The 23,676-nt window shown below is 45.3% G+C and overlaps 2 protein-coding genes across 4 annotated transcripts; one reads left to right on the top strand and one right to left on the bottom strand.

Annotated features, from left to right (window-relative positions):
- The first annotated feature begins 8,477 nt into the window (after positions 1-8,477).
- Positions 8,478-14,796, top strand: cdkn1d (cyclin-dependent kinase inhibitor 1D). Of its 2 annotated transcripts, none has more exons than XM_086201123.1 (3): positions 8,478-8,765; positions 11,263-11,744; positions 11,823-14,796. In XM_086201123.1, exons 1-3 carry the CDS (start codon positions 8,755-8,757, stop codon positions 11,879-11,881), a joined length of 552 nt encoding a protein of 183 aa, XP_086057249.1. In that variant the 5' UTR covers positions 8,478-8,754; the 3' UTR covers positions 11,882-14,796. The 2 variants fall into 2 exon arrangements, with proteins under 2 accessions (XP_086057249.1, XP_086057250.1); XM_086201124.1 differs by lacking the exon at positions 8,478-8,765 and adding an exon at positions 8,822-9,230.
- slc37a3 (solute carrier family 37 member 3) lies at positions 14,787-23,172 on the bottom strand. Of its 2 annotated transcripts, none has more exons than XM_086201121.1 (14): positions 23,059-23,172; positions 20,924-21,155; positions 20,001-20,115; positions 19,797-19,889; positions 19,574-19,657; positions 18,286-18,431; positions 17,863-17,959; positions 17,701-17,785; positions 17,395-17,591; positions 17,155-17,296; positions 16,798-16,899; positions 16,497-16,696; positions 15,962-16,027; positions 14,787-15,839 (listed from the first exon to the last, which is right to left on the bottom strand). In XM_086201121.1, exons 2-14 carry the CDS (start codon positions 20,998-21,000, stop codon positions 15,747-15,749), a joined length of 1,497 nt encoding a protein of 498 aa, XP_086057247.1. In that variant the 5' UTR covers positions 21,001-21,155; positions 23,059-23,172; the 3' UTR covers positions 14,787-15,746. The 2 variants fall into 2 exon arrangements, with proteins under 2 accessions (XP_086057247.1, XP_086057248.1); XM_086201122.1 differs by lacking the exon at positions 23,059-23,172 and adding an exon at positions 22,083-22,165.
- Between the last annotated feature and the right edge of the window lie 504 nt (positions 23,173-23,676).

Raw genomic sequence — 23,676 nt, 5'->3', positions numbered from 1 at the left:
ATTGGCCCTTTGGATTAATGATAACGAGTTATAGCACAGTATTGAGCCAGTTGTAATTATGAGTGTTAGACCACAATGAAGATAAGAAATTAAGGCCCAGGTTAAAAAAAATATCAGAATAATCCGGTTTTTAAGTAGAAGTAAAATACAATTTGTGTTGAAGGAAGAAAAAAACAGCATAAAAGGTTCTTTTTTTAAAAGAAAAAGCAGAAAAAATCATATGAATGTGATTTCATCTTTAATGCAGTGAAGCAAAAGTTCATCTTAAGTTTAATAAAAATGAAATACTCATGAAAAGTACATTCATTCTCAGTTGAACAAGGACATCTGCATTTTTAAGATGGTGAGCAATAATTTCCTCTCAGGGAATGAGTGAATTATTTTCCTTCTTGTCTGTTTTTACGTCATTTCGTTCTATTTTCTCATCGTCACATGATCTATATTTCTGACATTGGCTGCGTGTGATTCAGTATTTCTATCTTTTGTGATTCAATGGAGGCTGCTGGTGCCACCCCATGGATTACACAGAAGGTGTGGCTGGAAAATGTTTGTTCAGGCTTCTTAACTGACCTCCCTATGACAACATGGGTCCTCCCATAAACCCCACCCATACTAAACCATTTCCCTACATCAATGTGTTTTTTTGAAATAAATTCAGTGACAACAAGAAGCTTCGATCTGGCCTTAAACTTGCAGTTCAGTGTGCTGACCAGCAGAGTGCGCTGTAAGAGCAGGTCGGTGAGGCCTCATGGTCAGCTGACATTTTGTTCTCTTCACAGGGTGAAGCAGTAGCTTGGATTAAACACCAGGTGGCGACACACAATGAAGGGGCAGAGCAGGGAGACCTCCTCAAAAGTATGACAACTATGTTCAGCCTCCCTGTGTTGCCTTGTGCTTTTGTTCTACATCAGAAGAAAGCTCTCGTTTCAGTTTTGAAACCATGAAATCGATCTTAAAGTGATGAATACTCGTATGCAGGTCTGAAATGTTGTATTTTAACTGTAATTTGCATGAATTCAGTGGATGAAAACTCAACAAAACATGGGATTAAGTTGCTCCAGCATCTCTGAACCCATGACCCTGAAGTTATATCACAAGACGCGTGATTCGCACACTAGAATGAAGCCTAAAGCGGCGCATGAGTTAACAGGGTCACGAGAAGGGAAAGGTGAAAACACACTTCTGCATATTTGACAAGAAAGAGGGAAGATCCGCACAAAAAAACTGAACAAAAACAAACCCTGCAGTTCCCTCTGTTGTTATCAAAGAGATGTACTGGTCGTGATGAGTTTCCACTGTGGTATCTTCGAAGAGGACGTTCACCACACACACACACACACACACACACCCTTGTACTTCTATCTTTGTGAGGACTTTCATTGAGGTAATACATTCCCTAGACCCTCACCCTAAACCTAACCATCTCAACTGACTGTCTAACCCTAACCTTGACCCTGAACCCTAACCAGAACCTCATTCTAAACTCGACCCTAAAACCAAGTCTTGACCTTCAAACGGCCCTTTGAAGATGTGAGGACCGGCGAAAATGTCCTCACTTTCCAAAAATGTCCTGACTCTGTTGGTTAAATACGCATTGTAGTCCTCAATATGTAGCGAGAACAAGAACACACACACGTCCTTGAGGTGAGGAGAAAGTATTGCACGTGATTGTTGTTTGGTTCAAAGGACGAGTGTGTTTGCAGCGAGGTCTTGTGAGAGTGTTGGTCCCAGATGAAGGTCAGTGGGGGTTACACGTATCGATAAGATTCCTCCGAGCTACGATCTGGAACAGTGGGCTTTGAGTGAGAGGCGAAGGACGAGAGGGAGGGTCCTGCTTCCACACACAGGCTTTAGCGTGCATTCGTGTGTGTGTGTGTGTGTGTGTGTGTGTGTGTGTGTGTGCGTGGGGGGGGGGATGTTTTTAAGCAGGGCATCTTAAAAAGTAATGGATGAACTTTGATGAACTTTGAGAGGCGATCAGAGGCACAGATATAACCAGTGGGGGTGTTTGTCTGGACATGTCAAAAATGAATTTTGATTAAATTCCTAGAGTCCATGTGAAATCATCCTATTCTACATTAGCCATCCAGCGTTATGTTTGATATGATGGCGTCTTTTGATGAAATTCCTCCAGGCCATGTATTCTCATTAGAGAGATTATAGATCTTGATCGGTGATCTGGATCAACAGATTTTGATGATACATATTTTGTCTCTTAGACTCCCTATGAAGGTTTTGGGTTTTTTTGTTTTGTTGTTTTTTTTTAAGCTGAACATTGTTGCATCCATGCAATGCAGAATTACATGGTTTGTCCAACCTGGAGAGAAAAATAAAGCAGAGTGGATGTTAAAAGAGGTTTATGAGCTCCAAAGGGGAGAAAGAATCTGTACCTCTGAGGCATCGATCGCATCGCAAGCTTGTGAACGTGCGAGCAGCTTAATGCGCCCAACATGTATCATTTTAAACAGAATCAAAAAAGGAAACTATTGCACTGACATGCCTGCAGATATTTTTTAATGTGTTCCTCCTTGTTAACAACCAATTTCGTCATGTTAAGTGTTTTGCTACCGATCAGGAGCTCGCTCTCGCCGTGCGTATCCAGCTCACACACCCTCCCTCCCCTCTCCTGCTCGGCCTCTCTCACAGAAACACATATTGTCACGCTCTCGCGCAGCCCAATATGGCACAGCCAGATGCAAACCAGATGTGGCCCAGATGTAGATAAGAGTGAAAACACATCAGCTGAAACACACCACCTTTTCACCTCAACACACACGCGCACACACACACAAGCCTCCTGGAGTTATGACTGACACGTATATGAGGATCATTTGTGTAGCAGCTACCATTAGAGGCTCACAAGTGAGGTTTTCCTCGCCGCTGCTGAGTAAACACACTTTCTTCGTCTCGACTTCTCGAGGTTTCCATGCTTTTCATTGGTTCTTCCTGCTGTGGTGACATTGAACTCATCTCAAAGTCACCAGAGTGAGACCAAAACAAGTCCCCCTCAGACACATATGCAAGGACAAAAACAAAGGATCAATTTACCGCTGTGTCCCACCCTTTAACCACTCCCCTCCCCTCCTCACCCCACGCCCACTAACACACTGCAAAAACAATATCTCGAAGAGCACCGAGGTACCACAGACAATGCTTTAGGAAAAAAAACAACAAACCACAACACCCACATACCCTTACAGCCCACCATCACCAATTGAAAATAAATGTGAGATTAGTAAGTTACACAAGTACCCCCCCCCCCCCCCCCGGACCCCCAAAACAAACACAGTGAGTCAGGGTCTCCTTGGGCAAATTTCATCTTAGACCCAATCACCCTGACATGCAGGCTCCCCCTGTGAACCCCTGACAATATCCAGCTGCCAGTGAGTGGCCTCTCTTTCTCTCTCTCCACACGCACACGCACACACACACGCACACACACACACACGTATCAACCAGCCCGTGAAATCGGAGCACTCCTCCTCCCCCACAACCCCACCGTGGCCTCCACAGCTGGGTGAATGCACCCGAGGAAACCCTTGAGTAATTTGTGTGCATGCGTGCGCACGCATGTGTGCGTGTGGTTCACAAACACATACACCTTCCTCTGTGTTATCCTCATACCGCTCTTTAGCACAATTGTTTGCTTTCTTTTACACTGCACAAATGATTTGGAGATGAGATAAAAAATTTGCAAATTGTGGTGGAAAATCAGTATTTATACATCCCTCCAAGAAAGGAAACCTAAAGCCGTCTACTTTACAAAGAGTTCAAAAGTGTTTAGTCAAGTTGAAAGTAAAAACCACAAATTATCTGGCTGAAATTAGCTCATCCTCATGAATTTAATATATAAAGGCTCCATGCTACACCTGTTGTCCAAGTTGGGTGAAGTTCGGGCTTCTTGTCCATCCATTGTCGTATTCCGCTTATTCCTTACTAAGGAAGGGTCGTAGGGACGTAAGGGTCACGGGGGGGCTGAAGCCTATCCAAGCATCTACGGGCGAGAGGCGGGGTTCACCCTGGACAGGTCGCCAGTCCATCACAGGGCCAGGGCCAGTCCATGGGCCAACATACAGTTCACACTCACATTCATACCTACGGTCAATTTAGAGTATCAATCAGCCTCGTCCCCAAATTGCATGTCTTTGGACAGTGGGAGGAAGCTGGAGTACCAGAGAGAACCCACGCAGGCACGGGGAGAACATGGAGACTCCACACGGAAAGATCCCGCGCCCGAGCCGGGACTCGAACCCGGAACCTTCTTGCTGTGAGGCCACAGTGCTGACCACTGCACCACCGTGCCGCCCCTTGGGCTTCTTGTGTTTGGCGTAGTCCTACTGAAATTGTTTTAGAATGGGAGAGTAACCCAGACCGAGGGTTATTCAAGCTACAAGACAGATACTAATTATCCTAATTCAAGCATTGGTATTAATTCTGTCCCGCTGACCAGGTTTGTTACTTTTCCTCATTGCAGTACTATGTGGTAGTCCATAGGAATATTTACTACTTCTGTGCACAGTTTGTTTGGGCTTAGATCTCTATCTAATATGTCCGTGTGTACACTTATTAGGTGATTTATCACTTGCACAAGTAAATGACAGCTCACACACACACACACACACACACACACTCAAACAGCTCCCTCCCTCCCTCACTTTCTCTCGCTGACGTAAATGCTGTGCAACATCCTCTGTCATGTTTCAATTGAACGACTCTGCTTCTTGCTTGTAAACTCTGGTAATGACTGACGTGAACAATCTGCGGTGAACCTCTTCCTTGTCTGTCTGGTTCTGCAACTGAAAGGCAGAAGGATGTGGAAAGCCTTGTACTGCACCTGTGAACATACAACTTCCTGGCATCCTCCTGTATTTCCTCCTCTTTTTCTCGAATGCTGCTTCCCGCTCACCACTTCCTGTTGAAGAGTACATCGTGTACAGTACATCTTCACACCATGAACTGTCGTCTCCTGTGAAACGCTGTTTAAAAAATTGGTTGTGTTACATCGTTTTTTTCCCCCCACACACTTAGAGCAAATGAAATGAAAGTGACTTTTAATCACAAAGTTTAAATTAAAATAGTTTTCTTCAGAAAATGCCAGGCTAGTTGTTTCCTACAGCCATGAATCTCTATGCTAAGCTAACAGCTAAGCTTACCAGCCAATAACTCCAACCATCTACTGCTGGTGCGTGAGTCATATATTTCCTGGCAAGAGAGCAAACAAGCACACACAAAATGTCACACTATAGCGCTAATGAGAGCAAGACATCCTGGTAAGGGTGTGTAAAGAAAGGTACAGTCATAACACCAGAGTGCTGCAGGGATGATGTAGTTTTGAAGGCCACTGCGTAAGTTAGCATTGCCATGGAACTGCAGGTTTTTTATTATTTTTGCAGCAAAAAAACACACAGTCTGCTGCAAATCAAAGTAACGTCTAAATGAATCTGCCTTGCCTTTCTTTGCGGAGATGTGTTAGAAACTTGGCGAGCTTCATGCAACATTCAGATGAATGTTTCAATTGTGAGTTTATTTTCTGAGCGTTACTTTGACGGTGTAACGCGCTATGGTCAGCTGATTAACTACCAAACTAAATCCAATTGTCAAAGACCGCCTGCAGGTGTGGGAGGTGTGTGCTTCCTGGTATGCTCCCTGATGCGTCCTTAATTAGTTTTGTTCCACCGCGGTTTGGTGAATTAAAATTAAAAAACAAACAAAACTAAAACGTCGGATCGATTCACCGTGACGGTTCCCCTCCAAATCATCAACTGACACAAGTCACAATGTGAGATGTGACTCCGAGTGGTGAGTGGAGACAAAAGGTTTAATGACTGCATCAATGGGTGTAACAAACAGCGCAGGATTAGGGGAGGTGGTGGTGGGGGGTTACACCAAAACACACGACAAGAAGAAGAGGATTAGGAGCTGAACGTAGAACAGTAAGCTGACTGTAAATATATGCTGATGATGCGCCATTGTCTGCTGATGACCCCCTGAATTTGAGCGTGTACAAAGGCCACTCCACACACAGATTAGTGGAGCGTTAGTGAACTGGGTCATCATCACCCTGACTAAGCAGTCTGCATCACAATGTGACAGAAAACCAAAAACAAAGCAAAATTTAAAAAAACACCAAATGACGAGAGGCTTTAATGGTAGAACAGCTCATTTTTCTTAGTAGTTTCACAACGCTTTTTCAATGCCATCTTGACTTTTCTTCTTCGTTCGTTGCCAAATCCACAGTTTGCTTAAAAGGAGACAGTAATCAGACTTCTCATAGAGGGATTAATTCAAACGTTCAGATCCACATCGGTGGGGCTACGTGAAGTGTGTCTCCGTACCGACGCAGATTTCCTGATACATGGCGTGACATTGAAGAGAGGCCCTGAACTGTTAGACTAGTCTAGGAATGATGTGAAGTACTTCCGGTGTGTGCGCTCAGTTCGTTAAAATTCTTGAACATTTGTCTCATTGATTGAATTGTCATCATTTTAGGAATCATAAAAAAATTTCACACACACCGGCAGTACAGGGGGTGGGGGCAGGTTCTGTTTGCTTTCAGCTAAAGTGCCGTACTGCCTTGAACTTTTGCAAAGCCCCCCCCCCCCCCCCCCCCCATGGGAAAATAATGTTTTGTTACCAAGAAACATTCCAACGTGGTGACATCACTATACTCACTAATCACTAATGGCGGCTCCGTGATGGCTAATACCTGCTTTGTCTCTTCGCATATTTTAACATTTAAAAAAATAAACAATACAAAAGAAAGATTTAAGTGTGTGTGTGTGTGTGTGTGTGTGTGTGAGATACCTGGAATAACCTTTGTGAGCGAGGGGGAGGGTGGGCCAGCTCCGAGGCCTCTTAGACGACTCATCCATTATGTCATCAAAGAGCCAGGCAACAATAAGGACGCCGTCCATGTAATCACGGAAGAAAATAAAGCCTGAGACACGGGAGACGCCGTTTCACAATAAGAGTGCAATAAGAGAAACTGGAAGAAAAGAATGTGTTGTGATAATGATAGGAGGGCCGGCGTGGCTCCGAGGTAGAGTGGCTGTCTAGCAACCGAGGGGTCGCTGGTTCGATCCTCACTTCCCCCACTGACCATGTCCAAGTATCCTTGAGCAAGATACTGAACCCCTAATTGCTCCTGATGGCCCTGCGGTGGACAGGCAACCCGTCCAAGTTGAACCCCGCCTCTCAGCCAATGTCAGCGGGGATAGGCTCCACCCCCGCGACCCTTAACGGATAAGCAGTATAGAAAATGGATGGATGGACAGTAATGGGTAGCAAGGATGATGTCATGAGGGCACTATCTAGATGTGTGGACATAAACACTGTTTACCCAAGCATGGCAAGAGAGGAGGCATTATGACTTCAGCTGCCTCCTGACGGCCACGCCAGCATCCAGTTGGATGGGATAAGCAACCACAGATTGAAGCCGTGCACCAACCTGAGCCGTGGCCCTGTTGCACCGATGACGTCAACGTCACTGCAGGAGTCAGAGAGAGGGAAGATAGAGAAGCCACAAACTGACAGGAATACTGAGATCGGTCCAAACACTTGCACTTCCCATGCTGGAGGACGTGGCACAGCTAATAAATGAGCATTTACCTGAAATTCTGCAAGCGTCTCGGTAAACGATTTAAAACATCCTTGGCGACGTTGAAATAACGCCATGTTTGAACTCCTGATGTTGAAATAATGACAACCTTCGTGACCTGAGATAACGTGGTGAATAACTTGGGCTCTGCATGAATCCAACCTTACCTATCACATCTGCTTATGTGACAACTAAAACAACCAAGGCAACACTTTAATTAACCAGCGGTGTTGATGCAGCGCCTTCAGAACGACCTTGAGGCAATGCAGTTTAATTACCTGGTGATCCCAAGGTAACCCAATCAAAGGGACTCTGCATATTTATCTGCTGATGCGTTAATTAAAATGGCCTTGATTAACGTGATCATGCAATCATTAACTCTGGATCCGCAGATAGCTTAAAGACGCTCACTTTTATCTCAGGTCACATTTCACGCGGATCTTGAGATAACAACAAAACGGCTTTGAATTTTGGGTTAACCTGCCATGATAGAATCTAAATGACTCTCGTGTGCTGAAATGATGCGATAATTAACTCCTGATGCCATGACAGCCTTACAAACCCTTAATTATTGCAAGCTGGCACATCGATGAACTTGTGATTTTTAGAAAATGGCATTAAAACAGCCTTATGACAATACAATATTTAACTTCTAATTTTCAGATAAAAAGCATCCAATGCCGTTCATCTCGAAATAACACAATATTAACAAATGATCTTGGGAGAACAGCACAACATCAACCCATGATCCTCTTGAGACGATGCGATCATCAAAGCAGATGGGTCAGGTGCACTTAGACCGACTTAAAAAAAAGTTTGGGGTTTTGTTGAAAAGTTCTCTGCAGCTCCACATTTCCTCAGAGGTGAGGACGTCAAGCGGAGAAGTCAAGAGTGGACGTTTAGGTCCCGTCTCTGGGTCACGTTGCAACTCAACGTGACTTGAGGATGTGGGCGCGCTGCCAGGGGAAAACGTGATGCAAGCACTACACGAGAATGTGTGTCACATTTTGAGAGGGAAGGGAAATGGCTGCCACTGCCAAGATATTTGACCTACTTCTCGTAGCTGTGGAGGAGAAGGGGAGGCACAGGGGCGCTGCAGAGTGCGGGAGCAACAGGTCCGGAGAGCAGCACGCAGAGAACCGCAGGAGATTCGCATCATGATAACGGGGTAAGAACACCCTTATATTCGGGATTAGTCACACTTTAACTCAACAAAACAGTCCCCCACGCATGCATAGTTGTTTTTTTTCTCGGACTGCGATGTGTGTGAACAAATTTTAGCACTTTTTTTTGTAGTTGTTGCAAAAGTCCACGGTGTGCTGGTTTTCTTTGGTGGTCGTAGAGATTTCTACGTTAGTATCGTTGACCTCCTCACTGTTTTGGTGGGACCCATGTGACCGACTTCTCTAAGTATGACACCACCACCACCACCACCACCACCACTCCTCCTCCTGAGTCCATAACAAACAAGATAAGGGGACGAGAACCAGCCCCCCGTGGGTCGTCTCTACTTCTACCTTCAACGTGACTGTGTTTATATGTGCGAGGTTGTCAGGAACCTTCCTCTCACCGACAGAGACCCCAACTAAACTCCTGCCAACCGCTAAAGTCCTGCTTGACATAGACGCTAATGGTAAGAGCTGGTTTGTACTCTGCGAACTGTTTTTTACGCACCCCCCCCCTTTTTTTAAGTGATAAAAAACTGGTTTTAAGAGTCAAATTAATTGTTATCTACCCATTCGGGTTGTTGAAGCTCATGTCATGTCCTCTGCGTGTGTTTTCACTGCGTCTCGACGAGTTGCGGGTTGTTTGTGTGTCGCATCTCATTGACCCACATCCTCAGCCAATGTAACTGCGTCACTCAAGTTTCCTCGAGCGGTTTTTGGAAACGTCCTTTCTTTCTTTTTTTTTTTTCGTCGTCTTCTTCTCCTCGTGCACATTTATTCGCCATTATTTTATTAGATGTGCAAAAAAAAAAAAAAGAAAGTTACAGGTTTGTTCGAAAGTTTTGGTGACGGAGGTTAATGTGCAGGTTTTTTTTTTTTTTCCTTCCTCCCGCTGAACCTCAGCAGAAACCTGATCTGCACACCGCGCCCACTTCGCTTTCCACGCAAACAACTTTCACTCGCACGGAGCAGCGCTGTCTGATTTCCGCGGCCTCTGAACAGCGGCGCGTACTCGTGTAGTCACGGGTGTGAAGAAGGAAAAGTGCAGGTTGAGATCTCGACGCTTCAACCCCAGAAACGCTCCTGTATCTCTCAGGTTTCTTTGGTTTCACCGAAGGTGCGTTTTATCGGTGAATTTAATCAGAAAATAAAGTGGTGTGGAAGAGCGGGAAATTGAAGTCGTTGCGTAACTATTAATTCAAAAAGTGTCAAACAGTTGCGCAATGCCCCCCCCCCCCCGAGGTGTTTTCACGTTCTAAATCTGTCTCCAGGCTGCTTTTAGGCTCCTGATTTGACGGCATTTTTGTTTTTCTTAAGCTTCACTCAGTCTCGACGTCGGTGCTCTGACACTCTGGACGGTGATTCCATTGTTTTATTTTGACGAGTTCGGTCTAACGATACGGAAGCTCATTGATGCCAGGTAAAAAAAAAAAAGATGAGAAAGATTACAAATAAAAATTATGACAATGGCTTGGCAAGTAAAAGTATGGGTGTAAAAAAAAAACTAAATTAGTTAAAAAATATTTTAAAAAGACATTTTATCTGTAATGTAATAATTGAATAGTATTGTTAAAAAACCAGTAGTCTGTTTTTTTTAACTGGTGGCTATGGGCTTCCACAGCCACCAGAAGTAGATTCACCCCCTCCACAAATCTTTCATGAATTTTGGAGACACCAATCATCTCCTATCCCCAATTGAACATGAAACAAACACGTCTAAGAAGATGCGTCAGTTAGCGCTCACTACTTAAATGACTGTTAACCGCCTTTTCTCTTCTCCCAGTCTGTTTTTTTTTCCATTTTGGAGATCGTAATAGTTGTGGTAATTCACAAGTCTGAAGATAAACACTTATCTATTATATATAGTAGGTAGAGGTTCCTGCTTGAGAGCATTTCTCCAACTGCGTACCAGCAGGCCTCGCGTCGTTGCGCCGCCTCCACACAGCTGGTGGAGTCACGCAGAGCCTAGGAGGGACGAGGTTCTAAATCCACCTCCGTTCCAAATACGATCCGTCGCTTCAGTGAAATGAGTAAAAATAGAACTTCCTCCAAATTCAACAGCGCCGCTCTCATGAGCCTTGTCAGATAGCAGCAGGGGGAGTGCTGGAAACATTCCTCAGCAGTTGCCCACATGCACTGTTTCTCAGCTGACCTTTACTGTTGACCTCTGGCTGCCAGGCACCCGAGCAGGTGGAGGATCAGGTTCATTTTGACATGGCGGGCTAGTGAATGTTGTCAGGGATTTATTTGGTGTTCTTGCACGTACCTGTTGAAGTAATTACTCGGCAGGTTAAGGCACACATGTAGTTGATTATATTAAACACAAAGAGGGCAGGTACTCGTGTGAGGTGTGTGTGTGTGTGTGTGCGCGCGTGTGTGTGTAATCCAGGCCAATAAAAACCCAGATCACACCTCATTGGAACTCTGTGGGTCTAACAGAGCCGACCCCTGCACTTCCTTTCCCTCTCTGAGTGTCCACATGTGTGTCTTCTCTGACAGGGACATGGCGATGGATGCTCCATCAACATCAACAGCAGTAACCACCACACTGTCTGACTCCGAGCTCACGTGCCTCGGCGGCATCGAGGCCCTGAAGCTGAAGGTGGGGCCCGTGCGGAGGAATCTTTTTGGGCCGGTGGACCACCAGCAGCTTCAGCAGGACTTCCAGCGGCTGCTCTGTATGAGTGTGGAGGTGGCAAACAAGCGGTGGAACTTTGATTTTGAGAGCGACGTGCCGAAGCAGGGCCCAAATATCGAGTGGGAAGAGCTCAGGTACCAGGATGTGCCCATGTTCTATCGCAGCTGTACGGTGAGACCAGTGGAGCGGCTCAAGGGAATGAGGCGGACATCGTTCTCATCAGGCGAAGGTTCCCCAGTGTCCAGCAGCTCGTCTGGGTCCGGGGATGAGTACCTGGAGGTGACCACAAGGGGGTGCTACCGGCTCCAGCGGCCAGGGAAGCACCGACAGTCTGCTATCACAGGTGAATCCCCGGAAATCCTGCTGTATGACACGACTTAGACCGATTTGAGTTACTTAACCGTTTTCTTGCTCTTTTCAGATTTCTTCAAGGTGAAGAAGAGGAAGCTCCTCCATCACAAAGGGTCGTTTCGGCAGTAAGAAACCAAGCACAGCGAGACCCAGAGGAGAATCTCTCCCTCCAGTCATCACCTCAGAGATATGTGGCAGATCTCGTGTACATATGTAGCAGCATCTAGCAGACAGTGTGGGTTCAAAACTCCTCAGACACCATGAACAGTAGGTTTTTCAGCACAAGGAAGCTACTGTTTCCCTAGTTAATCAAGCTCAGACTCTAATAACGTGTTTTTATTTTTGTGGATAATTATAAATGCGATGTATTTTCGATATACTGTTTTCCTCAGCTTTTGATTAGACTGTGAAAACATTTTATATGCACTCTTTCAGGACAAAACAGAAAACAGTCTCTTGTTCGAAGAGGTTAATCGTCTCCTTGTTAGTATTTGTCAAGGTCCTGACGTCGGCCCTTTCTCCCTCCTGCTAACAGTCATAAGCGGTTTTGATTAGACGGGTTTCTATTCCTGGCCTCGCACCACACTTGGCCTTTCGTCTCACCCCACGTCTCTAAAAGCACCAGCCGAGCCAGGGGTCAAAACCTCGCCCAGGGTTCAAATTTGGCAGCGCGCTTGTGATTATCTCCAGGTTAAAAGGTTAATGGTGGAGGTTGAGCAATGAGGTAATGCCTCTGTGTCGGTGACTTCAATTCTGAGTAATAATAATGTTTTCATATGTGAGTATTTATTTATTGTTCACGATGCGAGATCATCGTCAAAATAAGATAAAAACAAAAAAAAAATAGATCAGCAAACGAGGTAAAATAAGGTGTGTGTGGAAGCCTTTGCTTTAGTCCCCAAATTATGCTTCAGACTACCAGTCATTATGGCTCATAAACACTCCACTGTAACCACGTCGAATTATTTGCCATATATGGTAATCCACCTCAACATAGCAAAGGAAGTCTTTTCGCTCGCTTTGTATTATTTGCATAATAGGGTTTTGAAAATCGACTTGCAATTTGGCAGCAGACCAGAACGTACCTTACTTGTTTTTTTCCAGCTAGATTCTTTTATTGATGTAGCATTTTTCCTCTCTTTGTCTTCATGTGACCTCCAGCTCTCAGGCTTGAAATGTGCCTGTTGTCTTTATGAAGGGAATGTAGCGTTGCATCACTGTGTGGCGGCTCTGAGAGGAGCTGGGCTGGTTCCACATCTCTCGCTTCTCTATCGCCGTGCGTGTTCGACTGTGTCGGGTTTGGCTTTGAGGTTTTCACAAGTTGTAAAAGTTGTGGCAGCTGAGGCAGTTGAACTAAAGAGGAATTGCTGGACTGTGTGATCAGAACTACATCAGTGACAGCGGTGAGATCAGCTGTGGGTCCAGGACCTGCTTTAAAAATGGAAAAAAAAATACCAACAACCTGTTTTTAAAGGTGAGGTCTCAAGGTTTATGTGACCCATAACTGATTAATCTCTAATTAGATGTGCCTGATTCCTAATTAGCCCCACAGTCTTTCTAATTTGCATATGGATTAAAAGCCATTACCTGGATGAATCCATTCCTACTACCTCATCAAATGATTCAAATTAAAATATAAAAGACAAAAAAAAAAAAAAAAGACAAACCAATGTAGCTCAGGTTGTTTGCATCTAAAGGCAATAAAGAAATAAAGAGCGACTGTGAGACTGAAGGGGAGGGGGGGGGGTTGTTTTGGTAAAAACCGTTGAGGTCGAGCGCTGCGTGTTCAGTTTCACATCAGGTAAAAGAGTCAGTGTGTTAGAGCGAGCCCCGCCTCTACGCAGAGGAAACGCCGCTCTCCTGGGGGAGCCAGACAGCTTTTGTTGTCTCCGTCTCTCTCACCGCCTCACTTTGCTTTGATGGCTGTCCTCTAACTAGTTAAAGAGACTTTATTTTAATAGAGAACCTTCATGAGGAAACACCCCCCTTCTGGTTCACAGGAGTCCTCAGGACGGATAAGTGGCCTGTGATTCAAACAGGCTTTTGTCCGTCCCCCTTTTAAGTCTCCCAGTCTCTCTTTCATGATCCAACCGCCTCAGTCTCTGCAAACCTGGCATGACAGCAGTTGTTGATAATCATGTTAACTCACTGTTTTCATGTGAGGGTTCGGGTATCTCAGTTTGAAAAAGAGCAAACATGGACATTATTTTTGTCACTTATCTGTGTGTGTGTGTATACTGATTTTTCAGTTTAAGACAAAAAAAAGTTCTATATTAACTTATTGTGAGTTTTTATCTCATAGGGGAGTGATTATAAGTCCCTTTTTTCTATGACTAACTATATCTGAAGCTATATCTTTGCACTACTTCAAACTTTGTTGACAGAACTTTTTTTTTTTAAGTAAAGAAACACATAGGAATCCTCACTGAAGTTCAGATCGGTAACTTTTTGACTGTTAAATGTCTTCTTCTCCCATCAGACTTGTGTCCCACTGTCGGACCAAACACTTCCTCACTTGTTCTGCTTTGAGTTCTTTGTCTTTGTAAAGTCAAACGGGAGTAAATACAAACGGAAAGGAAACAAGACGAGTCTGTTCTCCAGCAACCTTTGCCTTCTAATTCACCTGTTGCCGGTATAGCAGTGTTTTTTTACTCTGTATATGCATGATTGTATAATAATCTTTGTATACCGTGTGTAATAATTCTTTGTAATTTAATACAAATTGGTTTATGTATCCTTGCAACAAGTGTATGCGAACAGAGACATATTCTTTTGATAGCAATATTTGTATAGGAACTGTTAAGAGATTCATTGCTGGGCTGTTGGTGCACTGTTAACGTTCACCTGACTTCATAATGGTGTGCTCAGACTAATAAAACGGTCACGATTTATACAGAACACTAAACTGCTGTCGAGCTTCTTTTCCCGTTGTAAAAGCACCACCTGGTGGTTCTAATGTGACATTGCACAAACTGAACCAGCATATTGACGAGTTATTTGCACAATACGTTGAATTAGTAAAATTTCAGTTGCATTTATTTGAAACACCGTTTGATTTTTATTCCAATTTGCAGTACATATAAAAAAATAAAAAATTTTAAATACACCACAGAGAAATGCACATTCCATTTACATTCCGTTATTTTTGCCTCAGTTACAGACGACAAGATTCCATCTGAGTAACTGTTTGCAGATGTTAGAAAGCAGCAGCAAACACGGACCAGAGTCCAAACATTCACTGGCAAGTTCCCGTAGAATAACAGTACAAAATACAACCAACAGTTCAAACAAGTTGATCAAACAAATGTGCTACCTTCAGACAGACCAACGCTGTCAGTATTCCCTTGAAATTGTGTAACCACGTGAGAGATGTGAGCGTCTCTGTCAGGGGTCACGTGTGATTTAAGACAATAAAACCTGGAGACGTAAACGTTCCAGCGAAGAAGAAGTGATACTGGAATGACGGGAGGACCCTGCCTCCAACAACAGTTGCAGTTTGTAGCCCTGATACACTCAAATGTCAAGAGAAGACACCAAGTTAACTAAAATCAAAAACTGGAACAAAACTGAGTGCAATGTACATCATTTCTTCTCAATATACATATCTACAGATGCTGAGTAGAATTAATCACATTAGTTAGGCAACTCTCTTCTTCAAGTCAAGAACTGATTCTGAAGGTCATTCATACAGACAGTGCATTAAAAAGTATTTACAACTTTAAAATATATACACAAGTACATTCTGACTGTTAGCTGAGTCTCTTTCACAGCTTCCATCTACCAGGCACTTCAGCTCTCCATCCTCACAGTCCCACCACAGGAGGGGCACGCTGTTTTTGAGAAGGCGTCGCCGTTGTGCTCTGTGGGGAGGGGGGGTGGGGTGGGGTGGGATGCACACTGCCAGCTCCCCAAGGAGGAACTCACCCAAGTTTCTGAGCTGCTGTCTCGTCGCTGAAAGGAGAGGAGGTGCGGCGGCCGGCGCGGTGTTGGCGTTTCACAGCTGGTGGAGCAGTGCTCGCCTGTCCCTCCACATGGCGCTCACCTCCTTGAAGATCAAGGGGCTGATGAAGACAATGCTGCCCCCTGTCTGTGAAATAAAGACAGGCTTGCTCATTTGCTGTCATCTGAGTAAGCGGAATCATATTCCTCTGTGTGTGTATGTGTGTGTGAGTCCACCACACAAAGACGCCCAAAGACGAAGAATCGTACCATGACCACGAAGAAGTAGAAGACACACATCCAGCCCAGCCTGCTCTCGAGTAGCGACACCAGGTACTAGAAGAAGAAGGCAGAGGTGTTGAGTGTGCTGGCTCACATTAATGACACCACTTTTCACGTTACTATTTATTCATTCATTTTCTTCCTGTAAATAGCAGGCACTTATGTAGACAGGTGGGAGTATTTGGGTGCACATATTTAAATGTACCATGTATTTTTTTTTTTTAAATCAAGAACTGTAGAGGTAAATGGGGGGTTATTTTTCTACAAAGAGTAATGTATATTTATAACAGTGGAAAAGAATCACAATCACAATCGTACATAAAAATGTGTATGTGTATATGTTTTATATATATGTGTATATACTACGTGGAGAAGAGGTAGGATTTAATACATTTGCACTTCTTTCTCCTCCTTTTCCAAAATGTTCAGTTTGTTGTACTTGTTTTCGCCTTGTTGCTTTTATATTTTATACATGACCAGTGTTGGGAACATGGACTCCTTTCCTCTCATAGCTGTCCCGTACCTGTCCCCCCGCGGCTCCTATACTACCAGTCCCGTCCACTATGCCAGTGACAGTAGCCAGAGCCTCCCTACTGCCCCTGAGTGCCTCCTGTCGGCCCAGGTCAGCAGATATGGCCGAGCTGATCATGTTGGAGGGGCCGCCGATGAAGAAGCCGGTGGTCGCCAACAGAGCAGCGTTAATCACCTGGTCACTGGGCGAGTCTGAGAGGGACAGAGGGGGAGACTTGAATGAGTCCAAAGACTAACGTACTGTTACTGGAGTGTGTGACTTCACACGACACATCAGGAGTGTGTGTACTCACGGCTGTATCCCACCAGAGCCCCCATTGCCAGCAGCAGACTAAGAGCCAACACAGGTGCTCTCTTTCTCATGAAGTCAGAGATGAGACCCTGAAGCGTCCCCCCTGACACCGAGTTGAAGAAAAAATGGTGAACACAAAAAGACACATTCATGTGCAGGAATCTTTCTCGAATTTCAGTGACCTTTTCCAGCCTTAAGTACATGAACAGAAGAAAGCTCAACCTGCAATCGTTCTCTCGTGTTGGTTATTTTTGTCGTCACTTCTATGACTACAAGCTCAAGTATGTTACCTTGCTGGCTTGAATGACAACACTGATACATAATCGATCTTTGATATTAGGAGAAATTCCGCACTCACCGATGATTCCTCCGACGTCGTACCACACAGACAGGCGGTCGGCTTCGGCTTCCTTCCAGCCGTAGTTGTTGCTCAGGTAGAACGGAAGCCAGAAGAAGAAGGAGTAGTTGACCAGCTTCAGACACGCATATGCCAGGGAATACTGCAGTACGTACACACACGCACACACCCAGAGTACACGTGGTGTGAAAGGTTTCTCCACAACACAAAACGAAGACACAGTTGGAGCTGCAGACTCACCGGCAGGACTCCAGGCAGACAGAACGCCTGCAAGAAGCCAATGGCTTGTGGCGACTCTGCCAAAGCTTCGTCAGCCTGCTGGCCGGCCCGGTAGGGGCCACCGTCCACCTCCTCATCCTCATTGCTTATCAGAGGTCTTTGGCTGTCTGTTTCCGCCTCAACCGTGCTGAGTCCAGTCTCAGACACCAAACTCAGACCTGAAACATGTAAACATTGAATCTGTGGGGACTGAATCGGGAGGTTCGGCAACTCTCAACTGTTTCAGTTCCAGGCAGCTCATGTGTGACACAGTACACACGTTCTTACCGACTTCTTTAGGGGAGGTGAGCAGGCCGAAGAACACCACCACCCCACCAGCAAACTGCACCACTGAGGTCACCAGGAAGGCGTACTGTGCACAGAGATTAACACGGTTAGCGTGCAGCTGCTGGGTGCAAGTCAAGGTGCAGAAATCGGCGCACGCTTCACCTCGTATCCGTACTTGAGCACGCTGGACGCCAAGAAGGCTCCCAGAATATTGCCGACCGAGGCGCACGCGCTCCACAGGCCAAAGATGAAGCCGGACCTGGAAAACGACAACATGAAGGGAAAAGTTTCTGTCCTTTTTTAACATCAGCTTAAGTCAAACACTTGTAGGTAAAACCCAAACTGCTATAATTAACTTCACAGCCAGGTCACTGACTCCCTGCTGTTATTAAGGCCTGCGGCTGAAGAAAACGGTCTCAATGGCGTCTGTGTTCTGGCGGCAGCAGCACCGGTGAATGGAGGTCATTGTGTGTGTGTGTGTGTGTGTGTGAGAGAGAGTGTGTGACATAAAATTCCAACAAGCTGGCCCAGACAGACTGTTTGATATTTGCAGGGTTTTTCTATACAAAGTGCAGTCACACACACCCTGTCTTGTCGAACCAGTTGCCCATCACGGCCACCACGCAGGGCCAGACGGCCGACTGCAGCAGGCCGTTCAGCACCCATAGGCTGCAGTACAGATAGATGTTGTAGATGTGGAGCCACTCAGTCAGAGTCCCAAACACAAACTCCTGAAAACACACACACACACACACACACATACAAAAAGAGACCTTGGTTCATGGATGAAACACACACCGAGGATTCAGTCCGTTCAAGTGGTGTTACTCACAAATCAGTTTGACATCAAAGCAGGAATGACGGACTTTCACATGCGAATGAATGTTGACAAAGTTTATGCTAAACCCAAGGAAATCTGTCAGAATTCCTCCCCCAGTAACGATGTGTTTGTTACCATTCAACAGAACCTACATTGATGATCCAACGATGGAATACCAATGTTGGCAGAGACTGACCAGATCAGGTTGAGCAGGCTGGAGGAAACCTCTGCTAACCTATTTGTTAGCGAAACCCTGATGATTCTCTGTGGGTGGGATCAACACGTCTTTCGTGTCGGTCCCTCTTGGACGTGGTGGGACCCAAACCAAGCTGCTTCGTCCAGCTTCTGTAACCTCCATGAGAACAGCCCCCTCCCAGCACTCTCGGCTTGGCTCTCCTCACACGTAAATATTGCAAGAGAAGTGTGTCCTAGTGAGACTGCTGCTTTATTAAGAGCACATGTCACCGTGGCTCCAGCAGGCAGAAACGCCGTGGACGTTAAAAGAGTTGCGTTCTGACTTTATGGGGCATTTTAAGAGCTCAGATGGAATCTTTAACCAGAATTATTTCAACTGGACTGAAGACAGACAGTCCATGCAAAGGCAGAGCATGTGTTAGGAGGAAAAGGAAGGCAGAAAGCACTGGTAGGAAGGGTCACAATCATGTGGTGCCCCTCAGATGTGATGAACAAGTTGTAAGATAATAAGAAGAAGATGTACAAGATTGTTAATCATTCTAATTGGAAGAAGGGGAGGGGGTTTCTGCCCTTCAGGTTTAATACATATACTTTGTGTGAGTGTGTGTGTGTGTGTGAATATATACATAAGTGATAAGTTTTCCCTCAGTATATAATTTTCAAATCTGACCAACTCAAAAGCCATAATAGAAGATCACGTTTTGTCCATACAAGCAGGAGCCTCTTGAAAGATAAATACAAACACAACCAAAGAAGGTGAAGTCAGGTCAGCGTAATATGACACCATGGAGACCAACAATGGTGTGACCACAAGGGTGTGTGTGTGAGTGAGTGTGCCAAGTGTGCGCGTGCACTCACCACGGCAGCGGAGCCACACAGGCCGAAGCAGAGCACGTAGCGCAGGTTGACTCTGTCTCCAATCACGCCACTGAGGTACAACCCCTGCACGGATGAGAGCAGAGACTTTTACACCCTCAGATGTTCTCCGGCAGCAGGAGAATCTCAGGCGGCACTCCTGAATGAACGATAGCAACAAGAAGCTGATCCTCAGTAAACTGGATGAGTTGGGTTTCCTACTCACAACAGCGTATGAGAAAAGGAAGATGGAGTCCAGTGCTCCCAGGAAGAGAGTGGCCTCCTTCTCATCTTCAAACAGCCGATTGTCCTCCCACGTCTGGGACAGTCAGAACACAAAGTCAATATGCTGTTTATCCAGAGAAGAGCTTTAGTGTCATAGACTTGGTTTGTACTCAAAGCTTTTAATGATCTGGTCTGTTTTCAGGACCTCGCCAGGGGAGAAGGCGGGCGCGCTGGCATTCTGGGCGGACGGCGTCCACTGGGCTGAGATGCTGACTTTCACATTGCTGAAGGTCTTCCTGGAGGCGTGCAGTAACACATAGCTGGGGGACACCGAGAGCTTTGGTCAGCAGGTCAAAGCAACACCAATCAGACTTCGTTACAGACGAAAGAACCAAAGTTCAGCTTGGTTGTTTTTTTACATGTTACAGTATTCGCAGCTCAGTTAAGCTGAACCAAACAGGAAGCACTGGAATGCACCGTTTTTATCTAAGAGACGGGAACCAAAAGTCAAATCAAACTTTTCTGCTGAGTTGCAGCTTTCACTGTGTCCCTCTAACTGCTACAGTTGGCACGTTTTGCTCCTGATAGGAGTGCGGTGACACGGCTGCAACTGCTGTAATTAAAGATTAACCACACTGACTGAGTGGAGAATTGAATTTACAAGTGTTTCTTGATTCAGTTAAACTCTGAGGAGACTGCAAGTTTGCCACAAGAAAACGCTCTTCCCATTGTAGAAGTGGAAGTGATGTCTTTTTGACACCGACTCGTCTCCACTTTTAAAGACGGGTTCTTGCAGCAACGCCGTCTATTGGAAATCAACCCGGCTATCTTGACAACGTCTGGCACGGGTTAACCTTGCCCCATTGACCTTTGACCTCAATGAACACCCCACATCCACTCAGTGTTCTTCTTATGCAACTTGTGGTTCGTTCCTGCAGCTCAAACGGCTGTAAATTAATACATGTTCCCATCCGTCCTGTGACTCTTTCAAGCCGATGTGCAGTAAAAGCGAGCCGACCCTTTGTTGGGTTTCAGGTTCCTGGTACAATGTGGTGTGATTTTAAATGCGGAACAGCTCCAACAGGTTTGAGGAAAACCCCCGCAGGTGGAGGGGAAGGTTCTTAATACCTAAAGAAGGTGAGGAGGAATACAACCAGATGATGATGGGTGTACTGTGACAGGTAGCCACAGCATAAGGGAGGCATCACAGGGGCGACCGGAGGGAGGGAGAGGAGGTGGAGGACCAGGAAGGTGGTGGCGGCGCTGGTGGAGGTCGTCGGGGGAACGGGATAGGGAGGGGGGGCCAACTAAAGACTCCTGCTATGCCAGATGGGACAATCTAGAGCAACAACAGTCCTACCTGAAAAGAAAGAAGCCGATGTTAGAAACTTAGTAGAGGATGGCGAAGGAAGTAAGTTAGCATTGTTGAACCACCTGTCCCCGTCTGTCAGATGCCACATCTGACATGGTGTCATGTGTCATTTGTCTTTTCTGTTTTACGGTACGAGGACTACAAAATGTAAATTAGCCTGCTGACAAATCTTGAGCACCCATCTTTCTATTTCTGCAAATGTTAAAATGACAAGTTCACTCTTTCCTTTTTTTGGGCTGGTAAAATGTCTGCAGTTAAGAGAAGCTCAAAGATAACTTCATAAATCCGAAGCACCTCTGCGCAAGGGGACAGGCGGTTGCTCACACGAGGCTGAAGGAGACTGCAAAAGTTACAGAGGACATCAAATGTCATGGGAATGATGAAGTTATGCATCCAAGGCGTAGTTTATTTATAGCCTAGCGTTAGCTCTTAGCAATTACATTTACGCTTCAAAAATCATGAGAGTGGAGTTCATTAAGATGACCTCTCTGAACAAAACGTTTCAGCATCACAAATATTTGTTTGCCAACGAGCTTTTTGCTGATGAAACGCACGGCGACGCTCACTCCTGGGCTGGCCCACTACGTTACATCATCGCTGCAGCACTCCAGTGAATGTAGGAGTCTGTAAAACTACAAAAACGACTCACAATAAATTTGATTTCAACCAAGACAATGAAGTGCAACACGCAGCGACTACAAATCCAACCCCATGATAGACCTACTTACACACAACCCAGAAATAATCGTGTTTCAAGCAAAATCAAATGTCTAAGGGAGGAGATTCCTTTTCACAGACGTGGTGGTGGAGATCAGCCACTCAAGCTGATCCTTCTACCTCCTGCCTGCCTCACAGGCAGCACCTTGTTAAAAGCCTCCATCTTCTTGAGGGTAAAAAGACTATGAATAGACTAACCTGTTCCAGCAGGTATCAATGGGACCAGTCAGCAGACCACCTCTGTAAGCTCTCCCACTGCCCTGCTCAGCAGAACTTAGGATGCAAATCACCGCCAACACCCAATCTGCTGGGCGAGCCGGGTGTCTGACTGTGTGTATCAGGTCAGTCACAGCATTTGAGGAACAATAAAATAATGAGCAGTTTCGCTCAAACTGGTTCACACGCCTGCAGGCCCAGCGGCTCCACAGTATGGACGGCACCTCAACAGCATTTCCCCTCTGTAAACTGATCTGCTGCAAGGTCCACTTGACTCCTCTGGGACAGGGCATCTTGAGACTCACCCAGTTGATTTGTATTGTTTAGTCTTAGGAAGCGCAAACATTAACTGTAGAAAACCATTTGTGGCGGGTCTCAAGGAGAAGCCAACACTATGAGGAACAGTCCTGACGCTTCCATTTCCTTTCCAAGAAATGTGATAATCGGCTGATCTCATTTCACATGACTCTTGTAACCACGGAAACATGCTAAGTAATATTCTAGTTGGGCTCACTCTAGGTATACATATCTATTTAGTGTAACAGGGTTATCACGGGGTAATTACATGACAGGTGTGGTAAGTGTACCTGAACGCAACACGTCATTACACGCCACCGGATCCGACGAGCTCCATTTTTAATATTTAATGTGTTTGAATGTATAATTTTGTTTGCTCGCAGAATGAAAAAGTCCCCTTCTTTCTTTTCGTGGCACATCCAAATATAAAGTCGAAAGGAATTCATTGTTAACATCATTTTCCCTCTCCCCCCTTGAAGCATTTTCCACGTCTACACCGCTGAACATCTCAGCCTCACCGGGTGACAAGGCACAAAGCCTCGCAGAGATTTTACCCGAGAAGCCGGCTAATAACGGTACAAACAACCCGCACACGTCCACGAACAGACAGCTGAGGTAAAAAACTTCAAATTCTTCCAAAAATTACCTACAATTTTCTTACCTTCCAGCTCAGGTACGCGTTCGCTAGTTTGTCGTCTGTGTGGGGGCCATCTGTGTTTACTGTGGAGGACTGTGTCACGAATGACGTCACTGCTCACTGACTGTAGTGGCGCACTGCTGCCACCAGCAGGCCAGGAGTGGAAACACAATCCCCTCGGACACAGCTGGGGTTGACAACTGTTCAGGCCTCATCTGTCCGGTGAGACACTTGTGGGGCTCGAGACCAGCCGTCATTGGCTGCATGCAGATAGTTATAATGTCAAAAATGCACCGCCAAAAAACACACTGCTCACTGTGACGGGGATTAAGCACTGAACAGCACTGAAATCCTGGTAAGCCTTTAATAATTATATACATTTGGTGTATAGTAAGTTGAATTGTTCCCAATTTCTGTATTTTATTTTGAATTACAGGGTATCTCTATTTCTTTTAGGCAAATATTCAATTATTCAAAGTTTTATTTCTCACATTCACAAGTATCATGTGTCTCCTGAGGTTGTACCTGAAGACTGGGGTAAGGGATTCGGTTTAGAAAAGGGCAAGTTAAATATTTATGATAAAAAAGGTCAACTATTATCAACAATTACTACAAATAAATTCTGAAGAACAGAAAATCCAT

Source organism: Aulostomus chinensis, chromosome 4, assembly GCF_037954235.1.
Source record: "Aulostomus chinensis isolate RoL2024-O1b breed Wild chromosome 4, RoL_Achi_v1.0, whole genome shotgun sequence".
NCBI lineage: Eukaryota > Metazoa > Chordata > Actinopteri > Syngnathiformes > Aulostomidae > Aulostomus > Aulostomus chinensis.
This window is presented reverse-complemented; position numbering and strand designations above follow the sequence as displayed.

Excerpts from the sequence above, each read along its gene's own strand:
- slc37a3 (XM_086201121.1), bottom strand. The coding sequence starts at position 21,000 with ATGCCTCCCTTATGCTGTGGCTACCTGTCACAGTACACCCATCATCAT. Across the intron at positions 17,960-18,285 it reads AACTGGTTCGACAAGACAGG|GTCCGGCTTCATCTTTGGCC; the intron begins GTGTGTGTGACT and ends GTCGTTTTCCAG. Across the intron at positions 17,786-17,862 it reads TGCTCAAGTACGGATACGAG|TACGCCTTCCTGGTGACCTC; the intron begins GTGAAGCGTGCG and ends CTCTGTGCACAG.
- cdkn1d (XM_086201123.1), top strand. Across the intron at positions 11,745-11,822 it reads CCGACAGTCTGCTATCACAG|ATTTCTTCAAGGTGAAGAAG; the intron begins GTGAATCCCCGG and ends TGCTCTTTTCAG.